The sequence below is a fragment of the Odontomachus brunneus genome, unplaced genomic scaffold, assembly GCF_010583005.1.
Source record: "Odontomachus brunneus isolate Ranch 3 - 2012 unplaced genomic scaffold, Obru_v1 Obru_scaffold_193, whole genome shotgun sequence".
Classification (NCBI taxonomy): Eukaryota; Metazoa; Arthropoda; class Insecta; order Hymenoptera; family Formicidae; genus Odontomachus; species Odontomachus brunneus.
Window position 1 is genome coordinate 1 of NW_022639643.1, and position 12,274 is coordinate 12,274.

The 12,274-nt window shown below is 39.9% G+C and overlaps 3 protein-coding genes across 5 annotated transcripts in view; 1 reads left to right on the plus strand and 2 right to left on the minus strand.

Moving 5' to 3' along the window:
- Positions 1 to 200: 200 nt before the first annotated feature.
- On the minus strand, positions 201 to 2,292 carry LOC116851830 (iron-sulfur protein NUBPL). The gene is made up of 4 exons (XM_032831652.1): positions 2,218 to 2,292; positions 1,272 to 1,603; positions 518 to 891; positions 201 to 378 (listed from the first exon to the last, which is right to left on the minus strand). Exons 1-4 carry the CDS (start codon positions 2,290 to 2,292, stop codon positions 209 to 211), a joined length of 951 nt encoding a protein of 316 aa, XP_032687543.1. The 3' UTR covers positions 201 to 208.
- A 77-nt stretch (positions 2,293 to 2,369) lies between these two features.
- On the plus strand, positions 2,370 to 8,984 carry LOC116851829 (protein SMG7-like). 3 transcript variants are annotated; one of them, XM_032831649.1, is made up of 5 exons: positions 2,370 to 2,604; positions 3,336 to 3,405; positions 4,159 to 4,497; positions 4,719 to 7,641; positions 7,757 to 8,984. In XM_032831649.1, the coding sequence occupies exons 2-5, from the start codon at positions 3,374 to 3,376 to the stop codon at positions 7,964 to 7,966; spliced, it is 3,504 nt and encodes a 1,167-aa protein (XP_032687540.1). In that variant the 5' UTR covers positions 2,370 to 2,604; positions 3,336 to 3,373; the 3' UTR covers positions 7,967 to 8,984. The 3 variants fall into 3 exon arrangements, with proteins under 3 accessions (XP_032687540.1, XP_032687541.1, XP_032687542.1); XM_032831650.1 differs by lacking the exon at positions 2,370 to 2,604 and adding an exon at positions 2,615 to 2,965; XM_032831651.1 differs by lacking the exon at positions 2,370 to 2,604 and adding an exon at positions 2,615 to 2,930.
- The window catches only part of LOC116851831 (tyrosine kinase receptor Cad96Ca-like), a 32,573-nt gene continuing 29,071 nt past the window's right edge, over positions 8,773 to 12,274 (minus strand). Inside the window, exons 9-12 of the mRNA XM_032831653.1 lie at positions 11,235 to 11,450; positions 10,721 to 11,035; positions 10,385 to 10,621; positions 8,773 to 9,982 (exon numbers count right to left, since the gene is read on the minus strand). Coding sequence (XP_032687544.1) covers positions 9,827 to 9,982; positions 10,385 to 10,621; positions 10,721 to 11,035; positions 11,235 to 11,450 — 924 coding nt within the window. The 3' untranslated portion in view covers positions 8,773 to 9,826. The remainder of the gene's footprint in view (positions 9,983 to 10,384; positions 10,622 to 10,720; positions 11,036 to 11,234; positions 11,451 to 12,274) is intronic.

Below are 12,274 nucleotides of genomic sequence, written 5' to 3' on the forward strand. Positions count from 1 at the left end.
AGGTGCGCTAAGTTCTCGAAGCGCACTTAAAATACTCTTTATTAAATGCCTTTAGAGTATTTTATCAAAATACTTCAATATATTTTTTATTAAATATTTCTAGTGTCTATCAAATACTTCTAGAGTTCTCCTTATTAAAATATTTTAACATACTGTTCAGGAATAGGATATATACGTTATTCTAGCAGAAAAATTAAACGTTTTAAGATCAGTCTCCCTTTATTCTTTGTTTACTCAGAAAGGCAACAACGTGCTCGGCCAATTCTCTGTAAGCCTCCGCTTGTTTACTTTCTGGTGCCGACAGAACAATCGGTCTTCCGCTGTCCGAACCCTCCGCGATACTTTTGTGCATCGGTATCTTCTGCAAAATATCCACACCTGCGACAGAGATGAAGATACAAAATTTCAGTATTTTTAAACGTGCAAACGATTAACGTTTAGGATTCAACGGAGTCACTTTCAACGGAGAAAACTGCTCCGCTATCGCTGAACTTGACTAATCGTTTTCATTTATTACCTAGCTCTTCAGCGAATGACGGCGTGTCGTTACCGAAGAGAGACACCTCAGTCATACACTTCGGACATGTGACTGTACTCATGTTTTCTACGATGCCAGCGACAGGTATGTCCAATTTCTTGAACATGTTAGCGCCTCTCCTGGTCACTTCCAGCGCGACTTTCTGCGGCGTCGTTACCAGCAACGCGCCGGCGATGAAAAGAGTCTGAATGAGGGACAGATGTGTGTCGCCTGTTCCGGGAGGTGTGTCGATCACCAGGTAATCAAGCGGCCCCCATGCTACTTGATTCACCAGCTTGTCCAATGCACTCATCACCATGAGTCCTCTCCAGACTACCGGTGATTTCTCGTCAATTAAAAAGCCCATAGACATACTGCGAGTGAAATATGATATTTTATACAATGTACATCTACTCATTTCATTCCTGCTTGTATGGATCATTGGAGATGGTTGACAGCCCTGATGGAAATATTTTATTGAAATATTTACTGAAAATCTCTCTTAATTGATCTCTTTTCATTAAAATTTATTAAGATTCTTCAAGATTAATTAAAATTCATTAAAATTCATAAAAATTCATTAAGATTCATTAAAATTCATAAAATTAATTTTATTATTATATAACAATAAAATAAATTACGAATTTTAATGAATTTTAATTTTATGAACTTTAATTTTAATAAATTTTAATGAAAAAGGGTCAATTGAAAGAGATTTTCAGTAAAATATTTCCATGAGAGAGTTAACAATTACCATTTTATACCATAATTCACGAGTGGCTCCATGAGGTTCTCACGATTTATTGCTGGTGATTCGTGTATGTTCATCATTACAGGTACAGAAGGCCCAAAAACATCAGCGTCTAGCAATCCGATAGATCGTTTTGGTTCTACAACTTTCAGTGCAGTTGCCAGATTAACTGCAGTTGTTGATTTTCCAACTCCACCTTTGCCAGAGGCAATCAGGAGAATTTGTTTTACATCTTTTATTCGCTTTCGTTTTGGCAGGCCACGTGCCATGATTTCTTTTTGTCTAGCTTCCAAGTTCTCTTGCTTTGTCCTGCTTGGATCAACTGAAATATTGTTCTAAAACAAGTACAGAGAATGTGAATAACAGGGAATCCTTGTTGTGAAATAATTAAGGAATTTATATTTCAAGTTTACTTGTTACTTAAAGGGATAAGCTTATGTAAGGTAGGATTGTATAATATTCTACATTTATGTGTAAACAATGTAAACTATGAGACGTCATTTATATAAAAGAGTAATCTATGAGTGATGTTCAAAGAATATACGCCTTACTCAACAATTAAAGTTGATATCTTTATTTTATCTTCAAAGTCCTGATATAAATTGATGAACATTGTTTCTTAAACAAGTTAGAGTTTATAAAATTCTCTGGTAATATTCTTACTTTTGGAATTTTCAATCTATCAATCTATTACATGAGATAAAAATTTCCTATAATTTATCTTCTTTAAAATTACATTTATGATTAATATTCAAAACAGATACTGCAACTGTCTCATAATTTAATTACTCCTTTTTGTATATTTTAATATAATTCACAATATTCTACACAGTTTACATTGTTTACATGAAAAAAACTAAGTTACGTAGATGATACGCAAAACAATTCGCGTAGAACGTAATCTTGAAATTCATATTTTTTACGAGTTTACAAAAAATTGAGTACTTACTTTACTATGTTGTTGCCACAGACATTGAGACTGTCTGAAATACTCGCTTAAACGAGGCCTCGTAATGTTGAACATCTTGATCAACTTAACCTCACACGCGATATTCTACCTAGCGTATCAAGCTGATGTCTCTCGTAAAGAGTACTGTCTCATTTAAGAAAAGCAGTCATTTTCATAAAAATTCTCGAAACTTATCTCTCCATTTTTTCATAACATAAATTATTAATGTTAATTTGGGGATCTGTCGCGAGAGCGCCGCGGTTACTTCCTTGAGCATGTCGCGAGCTTCCAGTTGCTAACGTCGGAGGCGTTGAAAGGCTGCTCGTATAGAAATGTGCTGGAGTGAATCACACGGGAGATGAAGATGTCGATCGGCTAGTCTCAACGGTATCTCTGTTCTGGTTTCAATTTCGCCGTCAAATTCGCTAATCTCTGTTCCTCTTCCGCTTCTTTTCCGCGCGCTTGTTTGCGCCACCAGAATGCATGTACACGCACATCATCCATCTGTCGCCATTCGGCGAGCAATCTTCCGTGCACCACATTGCACCTAACCTAATCCTAACCTACTTGTTATCTCGGACGATAGTCTCGGCGAATGATTACGATCTTCGCGTGGATCGTCGCTTATCGTTATATGTTCTTCTTCATGAAAGGCGTCGACGTCAGTCGCATTCGGGGCAAAAATAAGCCGCTATGTTGCAAACGGTCCGAAGGTCATTAAAGGTTTCACCGTTCTTCTCACGTTAAGGTTAGGTTAGGTTACATTGTCTTCGTTGGTTTGCTCTGTAGCGCGTTGTGCTTATTAAGCGTACGTACTTCACGTTATGAAGTATGGCGTCCATTTAGTTAATTCCTTGTCGAATGCAACGGTCGCGTCACGACGCGAAGTAATCGCAGGAGTCGCGTGATCGATTGATATTCGCCAGACGAAATGTTCGCTCACGATCGTCGTCGCCTTTGTCGTCTGCTATACTCACTTCAAGCATGATCGTGCGACCGCGATCATCAGCCAAATCCGAGTGATCCCCGATGAGGGAAATCAAAGAGGGAATCGATTTCGAGTTTTGCGCGAAACTTCCCAACGTCCGCGACGATTAACGATGTGTTAAATTCTGCAGGTGAATGGTGTCGTATCTAGCGACAGGGAACACGGAATATGGGCCTAAAGGCAGCCGTTCAGGCTCTCAAGTAAGTTACAGTTGTGATTACGAGATCTATTCTTTTCAGCTGATCAGTAGGTTGCATAGAATAGGTTGCACTTTTTGTCTTTGGAGTGACATGAATATGTAATCTAACCTTGAATAGAGAAGTAATGAAGTTCAATGGAAAGAGTTCTTTGAGAAATTTTTTTAAAGAGAATGGAAAAGCCGTGGTTTAAAGGAAGAAACGACGCAAGGGATTTTAGTACAATAGTGAACGGGATAAGAGCAAATCATTACAACTTAAATAAGTCATTAAGTAGAAAGGAAATTATAGGTATAATGAGATGTGATTGCGGAGCAGAGAAAGAAGATATTAGCCATAGATTCTATATATTGGGAAAATATGATAAAGAAAGGGAGTTTATGTTTAGGAAGATAGAATAAGAAAAGAAAAAAATGATTTTGGATGTAGACAAAATAATTAAAAATAGGGATTAGAAAAATATGGTTAAAATAATTTATCAATTCTTAAGAAAGATAGACAAACAAATATAACAGAATCAAAGGTAGAAAAGATTTTACTTTACAGAAGATTAGAAGAAGAGAACTCATAAACTGCATAGCCACAAATATTCTCAGAAGAGACTAAAACCATTAAAATTAATGGCATACCCACCAAAATTAGAAAAAAGAAATATAAAGTCTAATGCAGTGTTATTTCTGTTTAAAAAAAGAGTTAAAAAAATCTTTGCTCTTCCTTCTTTAATGTTTGTATTAATACATGATACATGTTCAACAGAAAAGCTGAACCACTGAAGGACAAAGTCCAGCGCTGCAAGGATCTGTTAAACGACAACGATGCCTGGGTATGTCAACAACAGTTGCAGAAAATATATCAGCAAGTCCTCATATTGGATCTGGAGTATGCTTTGGACAGAAAGGTTGAGCAGGACCTGTGGAATCTTGGATTTAAGAATTATATAGCAACGCTGCAGTCACAGGCCAAGGATAGGAAGAATCCCAAGCGTGGTGAATCCCAAGCATTACTCAGCTGGTGCTTGGAAGCAGCTAGTGGTTTCTACTTGACTTTGCTGCAGGAAATCTGCACCATCTTCGACTTGGATCTACCCTTTAGAAGGTATGTTTCTGCTGACTTATCTTCTCATTACATGTAAATTTATTCAAATTTCATTCATCTATATTTATTCAACGTGCACATAAGCTAATTAGTATATGCTATTAGATTCGTCCAAGATTAAGAATATACACGAATCAGATTCATGAATTTGACTCATTATATCTATTCGTTCAAAACGAATCATCGAGAATGAGTGTATACTAAGGGTCTGTGCCTTGCAGGAAGGGTTACGTTTACGGTTGCACGTCCCCATGGAAGGCTGTCGAGAAATTATCCGCGCCTCACAAGTCATCTTGTTTCTATGCCTGCCAATATTGCCTTGTACACCTGGGTGACATCGCGCGCTACAGAAATGAGAGTAAACAGGCCGAGATGTTCTACAGACACGCCGTTTCGTTGTCACCGTCGAGCGGACAGCCGTACAATCAGCTGGCGTTGCTGGAAGCATCCCGCGGCGACAAACTGGGAACAGTATTTCATTATGCACGCTCGGTAGCCGTTAAGCATCCATTTCCCGTGGCGACGGCCAATCTCGCCAAGACACTGTCGTCAGCCTTGAACGACAAGTCCTTTAATATTGACGGCAAGACCAAGCTGAACTCGCAAGAGTACATCGCCGTCTTTCTCAAGCTACACGGAATAATCCACAACTTCGGAGACCTGAAGCTCGCGTGTACGTACAGCAGACTATTGACGGAGACATTGACCGCGCTGGTCGCCACCGAGAGCTTTAGCTCGTGGATGCTCATACAAATGCTGGTGATAAATCTATACGCTCTGCAGCACGCCGCCGGCATCTGCGCCGATAGCGTAGAACTGCTGAAGAACGAGCATTTAACTAACGACGAGAAACTCGCCCGCGACTGCATACTGGACCTAATCGCGGGCACTTTGTCCGCCCTGCTGTTGCCCGTCTACACAATAAAAGACTCCATCATCGAGTACTTCGCGTTGCCTTCTATAAAACTGTGCCTTGATTGGATCCGCATAAAACCCACGGTTTTAGAGGAGACCGCTTTCACATCGAGATTGCAAATTTGGCCCAGTCTTTGTATGCTGTTGAATGCTCTGCAGAACTGCGTGGTGGATTTTAAGCACAGCGAGTATGCTGCAGTGCCACTGCCAGAGGACCGCGACCTTCAAGGTTTTCTGCCGTTGGAGAGGAGCTTCGAAAATCTCAGATTCACGAACGCCGACTTGGAAGGCGACGTCGTGACGTTGAATAAGTTACGTGCTGTGCGTATTCTGCATTTGGGTCGTTGCCTCGCTCAACATCAAGTCAACGGTTCGGCGCCAATATCTATCACAACGGAAGAAAAAACTGGGGACAACCTTGATTTACCTCGATTTACCTCGATGAGCAATGGCGCCGGTCTCAGCAACGAGTTGATGAAAGAGCTCGAAGAACTTAGCATGAATAAAGACAAGCAATTGAACGCTTCTGTAAGCCCGGTATTGTCAGAAGCAGCTAGCAGCAAATGTTCCGTGGAGACCGATGTTGAAATCGCTACCGACAGGAAGGTGTTCCAAGGCATTCTTAAGCCACAAGGCTCCTTAGAACGAAACAGAGATTCTCTGACGAACATCGTCGCAGAGACTAATAACGTCGAGGTAAATGTTTTGCCGTGCGTGAGAAAACCGCGTCAAAACATAGCGATGCAGGCGATCATGCGACGCGCGGAGACTGAGCAGAAGCAAGTGACGTTCAAGAATGTGTCGCCGGTGATTGTGGAGGAGGATAACGATAGGAAGGTGAAAGTGGCAACGATTCCGCCAGTCGGTACTTGTATCACGGCGCCAAAACCGATTCCAATGCCGGAAATGGTCAAAGCTAATGACACTTCAGCTGTGAACGCACTCGTTACCGCTCAGACTCGATCAGCGATGCCACTCGCCTCATCCGCTATCGGCCAAAACCCGTCCGCGTCGATTCAGAGTCAACAGAGAGTCGCGAAGTTGCCACCTAACATCCCAATGCCAGGTCAGATGAGTCAGCTGACTGGAAAGGAGCAAGCTCAACAGATGTTACCGCAGATGCACGTTCAACAGGCCCAGCAACCAGCTCCACCGATAGGTGGATCAGTCTGCTACGCGAATCAGTCATTCAACGTACAGAATCCGCAGTTCGCTAAGAACTTTATGGCGAGTCGACCCGCGGTGAGCAGCGCATCGCGTTATCAAATGCAAGGACAGCTCGGTAACAATCAACAACCGACGGCTGCGATGTCGCAACCCATCGGAGCAGTGCATCACGCAATTAACCAGAGCCGGCAGATGCATCAGAGGATGTCGCAGAATGTGTCTCACACTTCAGCACAGTTACTGCAGCAACAGCAGCAACAAAACATGCGACTCGGTTCTCCGGCTCAGCAGAATATATTGCCACAAAGTATGAACTTGCAAGCGGCTAACGTGGGCCTGCAACCGGGCATGAGCGTGGAGCAACAGAGCCATGCGATGGGACTGCAAGCGCAGCAGCAGAGCATGATGCAGAACAACGGCAGGCTGACGAGCGCCATACACAATCAGTTGAACGTAAACGGCGCCGCGGCTATGGCAAACGTGTCGATGATGTCAATGTTGTCTGGTTACAAGAAAGATCCTACGCAGCAAAAGCAGCAGCAGCAACAACAACAAGTGACAAATCTGACGAACTCGCCAAGCCCGACGGGCACGTCCAATTTCCAGCTGAACTTCAGCCAGAGCAATTTTGGACAGAACGCCTTTGGCTGCCCAACATTGCCGCAAAACCAGCCGTCGCCGTCGTTCTACAAGAAGAACGCCGAGATGGTGGACTTTGCGTTTCCGAGTCAGGTTAACATGACGAAGAGTCAGCAACAGCAACCGGCAAACAACTATAATATGTTTTGCAATTACGAGCCCGCGGAGCACTTCAATCTGTGGAAAGACAATCGGCCGCCGCAACCACCAATTACCTGGTGGGGCCCTTCGACTGATAATAGCACTCAGATCCATATGAAGGACTCGACCGGCATCGATAACGCCTTTTCCAACTGGAGCGACTCGTCCAATTCCGGAAACATGACGAACAGGATGCCGCTGACACCAGGCAAGAATTACCAGCAGCAGAACGGCAGACATCTTGTTGCGGGTAACAGTTTCGAGGATTCCAGATTGTTCGAAGTAAGTACCGTCGTCTTCTGCAGAATAGAGTGATATATGATTTCGTAATCGGTCACTTCATGTGTCGGTGTCAAGTATTATTATTGCACGATAACGTTCTTAATGTTTCATCCAGTTGGATCAGAAGCCGTCGCAAGCTGTGAGCACCGGGAACACTTATTCCTTGTTTAGCGGCAACACATGGAGCACCGTCAACACGCCGATTTCGAGCTCGACCAATCAAGATCAGATGAAAGCGCGGTCCTTATGGTCAGGACCGGGTCCGTCCCCGTTGGAGCGGCTCTTAGAGCAACAGAAATCGCTGCGCGAAGGTGGTACTACTTGAAAGGTCGCGTCGAAACTGCTGAGACGGCCAGGCAGAGTGTAATTTCAGCGTATGCCGGTTTAAAGCAACCACACGGGCGTGCGACAGAGATCTTTCACGTGCGTGTAATGAAAACAAAAATTACTTTTCTGTTCGAAAGAGAGACGCGCGAAATTCTTTGAAATCAGGAGCAGCGAACGTAAGATCGGTTGTTGGAGGCTCCTTGTTGCGTCTTCTCATCCTCGAGGCATTATGATATGCGCAGAGGAAATATAATCCTCGTTATTTTGTTTTTCAACCGCGTTCTAGAGTTTCAAAAGAACTCCGGAGAGAAAAATTCTCAGGACGCGTCATACATGATTCTCGCTGTCAATTTCTCGCGAACCGAGCGATTTGAAGAGAGCGAAAGAGAAAGAAAGAGATGGAAAGAGAAAGACAAGAACAAGGCGAGAAATAAATGATTAAACGAATGGCAATTTAATTTGCACGGGATTAAATAGGCAAGCAACAAAAAAAAGCAAAAAAAAAAAACTATTAGAGGTGCAAGGTGCAAGTAGCTCTTAGCGTATGTTAATTAGTGCGCAGGAAATTAAGGGAAATGTAGACGCTAATTGCGAGCGAAACGTACGCGCGCGTCTATCCGTATCGACGACATATTTGGGAGATACCGATAAATCGAGTGTAATTTAAAGCCGAAATAACAACTTAATCAGCAAACGTCACTGACACGCCGCGTCGTTTTGTCTCGACTTCTCGTGGCAACATGATTCCGCCGACTGTGTAAATTAGAATGAACGACGATTATGGATGAACTCGTTCTTGTTTCCTTTGTTTTATGTAATGACTTTATTTCACATTAAAATATTAATAATGATTTTCGTAATCACAAGTTGTAGCGTGCGTCATGTTTGAAATGTAACATCACAAGAGGTATGCTCCTCGTTTCGTCATGGCGAAGTTCTTGATACTTTCATTCCCAATCAAGACTTCTATTATATTACAAAAGAACAAAAATATATATATCTATAGGAAGTTTTAAGCAACGTAGCATGTACAGGAGATATTCTTTTTTTCTTATTTTCCATCTTATTTACAGCAAGAATAGGAGTTGCCTAATTGCGCGACAGCACTGAAAAATCGTTAACTTATGTATTTGCATTGACAGCAAATCACAAACAAAGGCCTATTTCTTTTTTTTCGTACTTTTCAACCGTCAATCAGGCAGCTCTGATATACTTCATATAACAAAATACTTATATCTTAAAATCCGTTTCCTTCCATTTTCGATGTAGAAGTCTTGGAATTTGTAAGCGCTTCAAGATGACACACATACTAAATTTATATAGTATTAATATTTATTAATCATTCGTTAATATTCGACTATATTTCAATTCGCGGTTGAGCGCAGAGTAATTTTTAGAATTTTTTTTTCAACGTTTACAAACTCTATAAGACTTTCGTACGAGTGAAAACTCAAGAAACGGAGACATTAAGTCCTCTTTCTCGTCGTCAATTTGCAATTATTTTAATAAACATATTCTTAAGTTCCTTTGACTGAATCAGCAAATGGCATAATTCATTCACGTAATGAACGGTCGAGCAATTAAAGCAATTCAGTCAGAAGACTAACCATTTCAACGTTATGTTACGCGAATACTGTGTCAAAAAGATTCACAGCTTCATCACTCTTTCTATTAGACAAATATATCGGCTTCTCCATATCAAAATAATTATGTTCCTTTGGTGTACGTAATTATCACAAAGCATCTTTTGATATATGATTGAATATATATGTTTACGACTATGGGTTCTTGATAAGAAGAAAGAAAGGAGAAAGAAATCAGAACCGATTCAGTGTACCGCGTCAGTCTCATTTGTAGTCTAGAGACTACAAACATTTGCTTTATGTTCGATTTTACGACTAATCGTGAGCTCGCAACGAAAGATATTGTTGTACGATGTTATGCGACGCATGTTGTTGTCATGTACGCATAAACTATCCGCAGAACCATCCTTCAGTACACGACACGACTTCACCTATTCAGAAGCATAAAATTAATAATTTTGACATGCGTATCTTTCGGGCGTTATCGTTATATCCGTTGTACAATCATTGTTGAAAATAATCCCTTTCAAAGAATAACTTCGTAGTGACCTTGCAAAATTGCTTATATAGTGATTATAAAATCAGTTATCAAGTGTAATTGTGAAGTAAGTTAACTTCACGATTGCTCTGTAAGCAATTATATTCTGTAGTAAGAGACATCACTGTCTTTATAACTTCGTCATCGCTCAGTAATCGGTTAGTTGAACGTTTTTAATTGACTCATTTATTTTGTAATTGTAAAGTTATAAAGATAGTGATTCTGTTTGGAAATATACAACCTTATAAATTGGATAACAGACAGTGATATACAATTTATACAGGTATACTCTTACCGCTGCACTGTAGCAAACTCCCTGAGGTCCACTGCCCACCTTCAACATATACGTGAATTGCTTGGCAGCTTCGTTGCAATTAACAATTTGCACATTACCCAATAAATCACCTTTACAATCTATAGACAAATATAGAAAAAACAGACCCATGCCTCGAACAAAATAGGCATTATAGTACTTTTGTAATTTGTACTCCAGGTTCAAGTTTCGTTTGAACGTGCCATATCTACTGTAGACCTGGAAATCACATGCAATTATGCAAAACTGAGAGAAAGATATACAGCTGATCTCAGCAATTAAGATCTATATAAATTAATGAAATTGACCAAATGGTACCTCGTAAAATGCATCTTTATGATAATATCTTAGGTGGCTGATCATTCTTCCATGTGCTAACTGTGCCTGACAAGATCCAATGCGACATGGATAAATTCCTTTTCCTACTTTAGGTGGAAGAATAGTTAATTGTTGTCTTTGTTCCTGCTGAAGCTCAAACAGTGGTAGTTTTTCTTTAGACAAGGACTCAGTTTGACATGAAGCTGATATATATGACGTAGAAGGTGTGCAAGTGTCCTCGGTCTGAGTGGCTACACACACCTTGCCCTCTAAAATTTTTCTATTCAATACATGATATGGATGCAATAGAGATGTCTAAAAACAACAATACATCTGGTTAGTATCTTATCAGTATCTTAGTAAATTGATAATTTCTTATCTTTTACAGGAAAACATCCAAGATAAGTATCTAATTTGATACTATGTATTGTGTTACTTATTGTTTTCCAGATTTTTGCTGTCATACAATCTTTCCTCAATATTATCGCTGTATTAAGGATGATATAGGTAATACCTTTATATCTTCTAATTTTGCTGAGATATGTTCCACAGCCAAATTTCTTGTATTAATGAACTGTGACTTGCATAGAGGACACGAATACATTTGTGACTTACACGCAGAACAAATGTGGTGTCCATTTACACACTGGTGTACTGTTGTTCTTTTGGTATTTGCTGCAGTCTCTAAACATACTGGACACTGCAACAATTCTTCCAGTGTATCACACCACTGAAATCAGAATCATAAAAAAATTTATCTCTATCTCTTTCATTGTATATTATTTAATAATAATAATTGATAATGTGAAAATCTCGTATATATTGTGATAAATTACTTATCTCATAGTTCGCGTTTTCAAAACCGATTAACACAACGTAAATCTTATATATTTATTTAAAATAAAAACTTAAACTTTTGTATCTCTCTCTCTTGATATGTTACGTCAACGGTTTTGAAAATCCTCATTTCTAACGAAGTTAAGCAAAACACATTAGACAACGTCATCTTTATCAATCAATTTGCCCATAAGAGCACAGAGAAAAGTGCATGTTGGACTGTATGATACAATTACAAAACGCGGCAATTTTTATAAAAGCGTATGTATGAACACGATTTGTAATGACATCATACCATAGATCGAATTTCCTCCATTTTTATTCCGTTGTATCGTGAATTCGAAAATGTAAGTATAACGTAAAGTTGTGCCGAACAAGTAGTAATGACGTCTTCTTCGTGAACACTAACGTGCCCCTCCCAGGATATATCAAATTGCTATGAGATAGAAATATGAGTTTTGCCGATCCGCTTTCCGGTATTCCCCTTTCTTTTGTTTAGTTCTATCATCGAGTGTGATTTGTCTTTTTCAACTGCGCCATATTGCACTTTTTAAAATCTCTAAAGTCGCTAAAGTCAAATAAACTACGTTTATTATATGACATTTTGAAGTTGATTTAATAATTTCCGACTTTGGAATTGTAATAGGATTATATATATATATATATATATATATATATATATATATATATATATATATATATATATATATTTTTTCT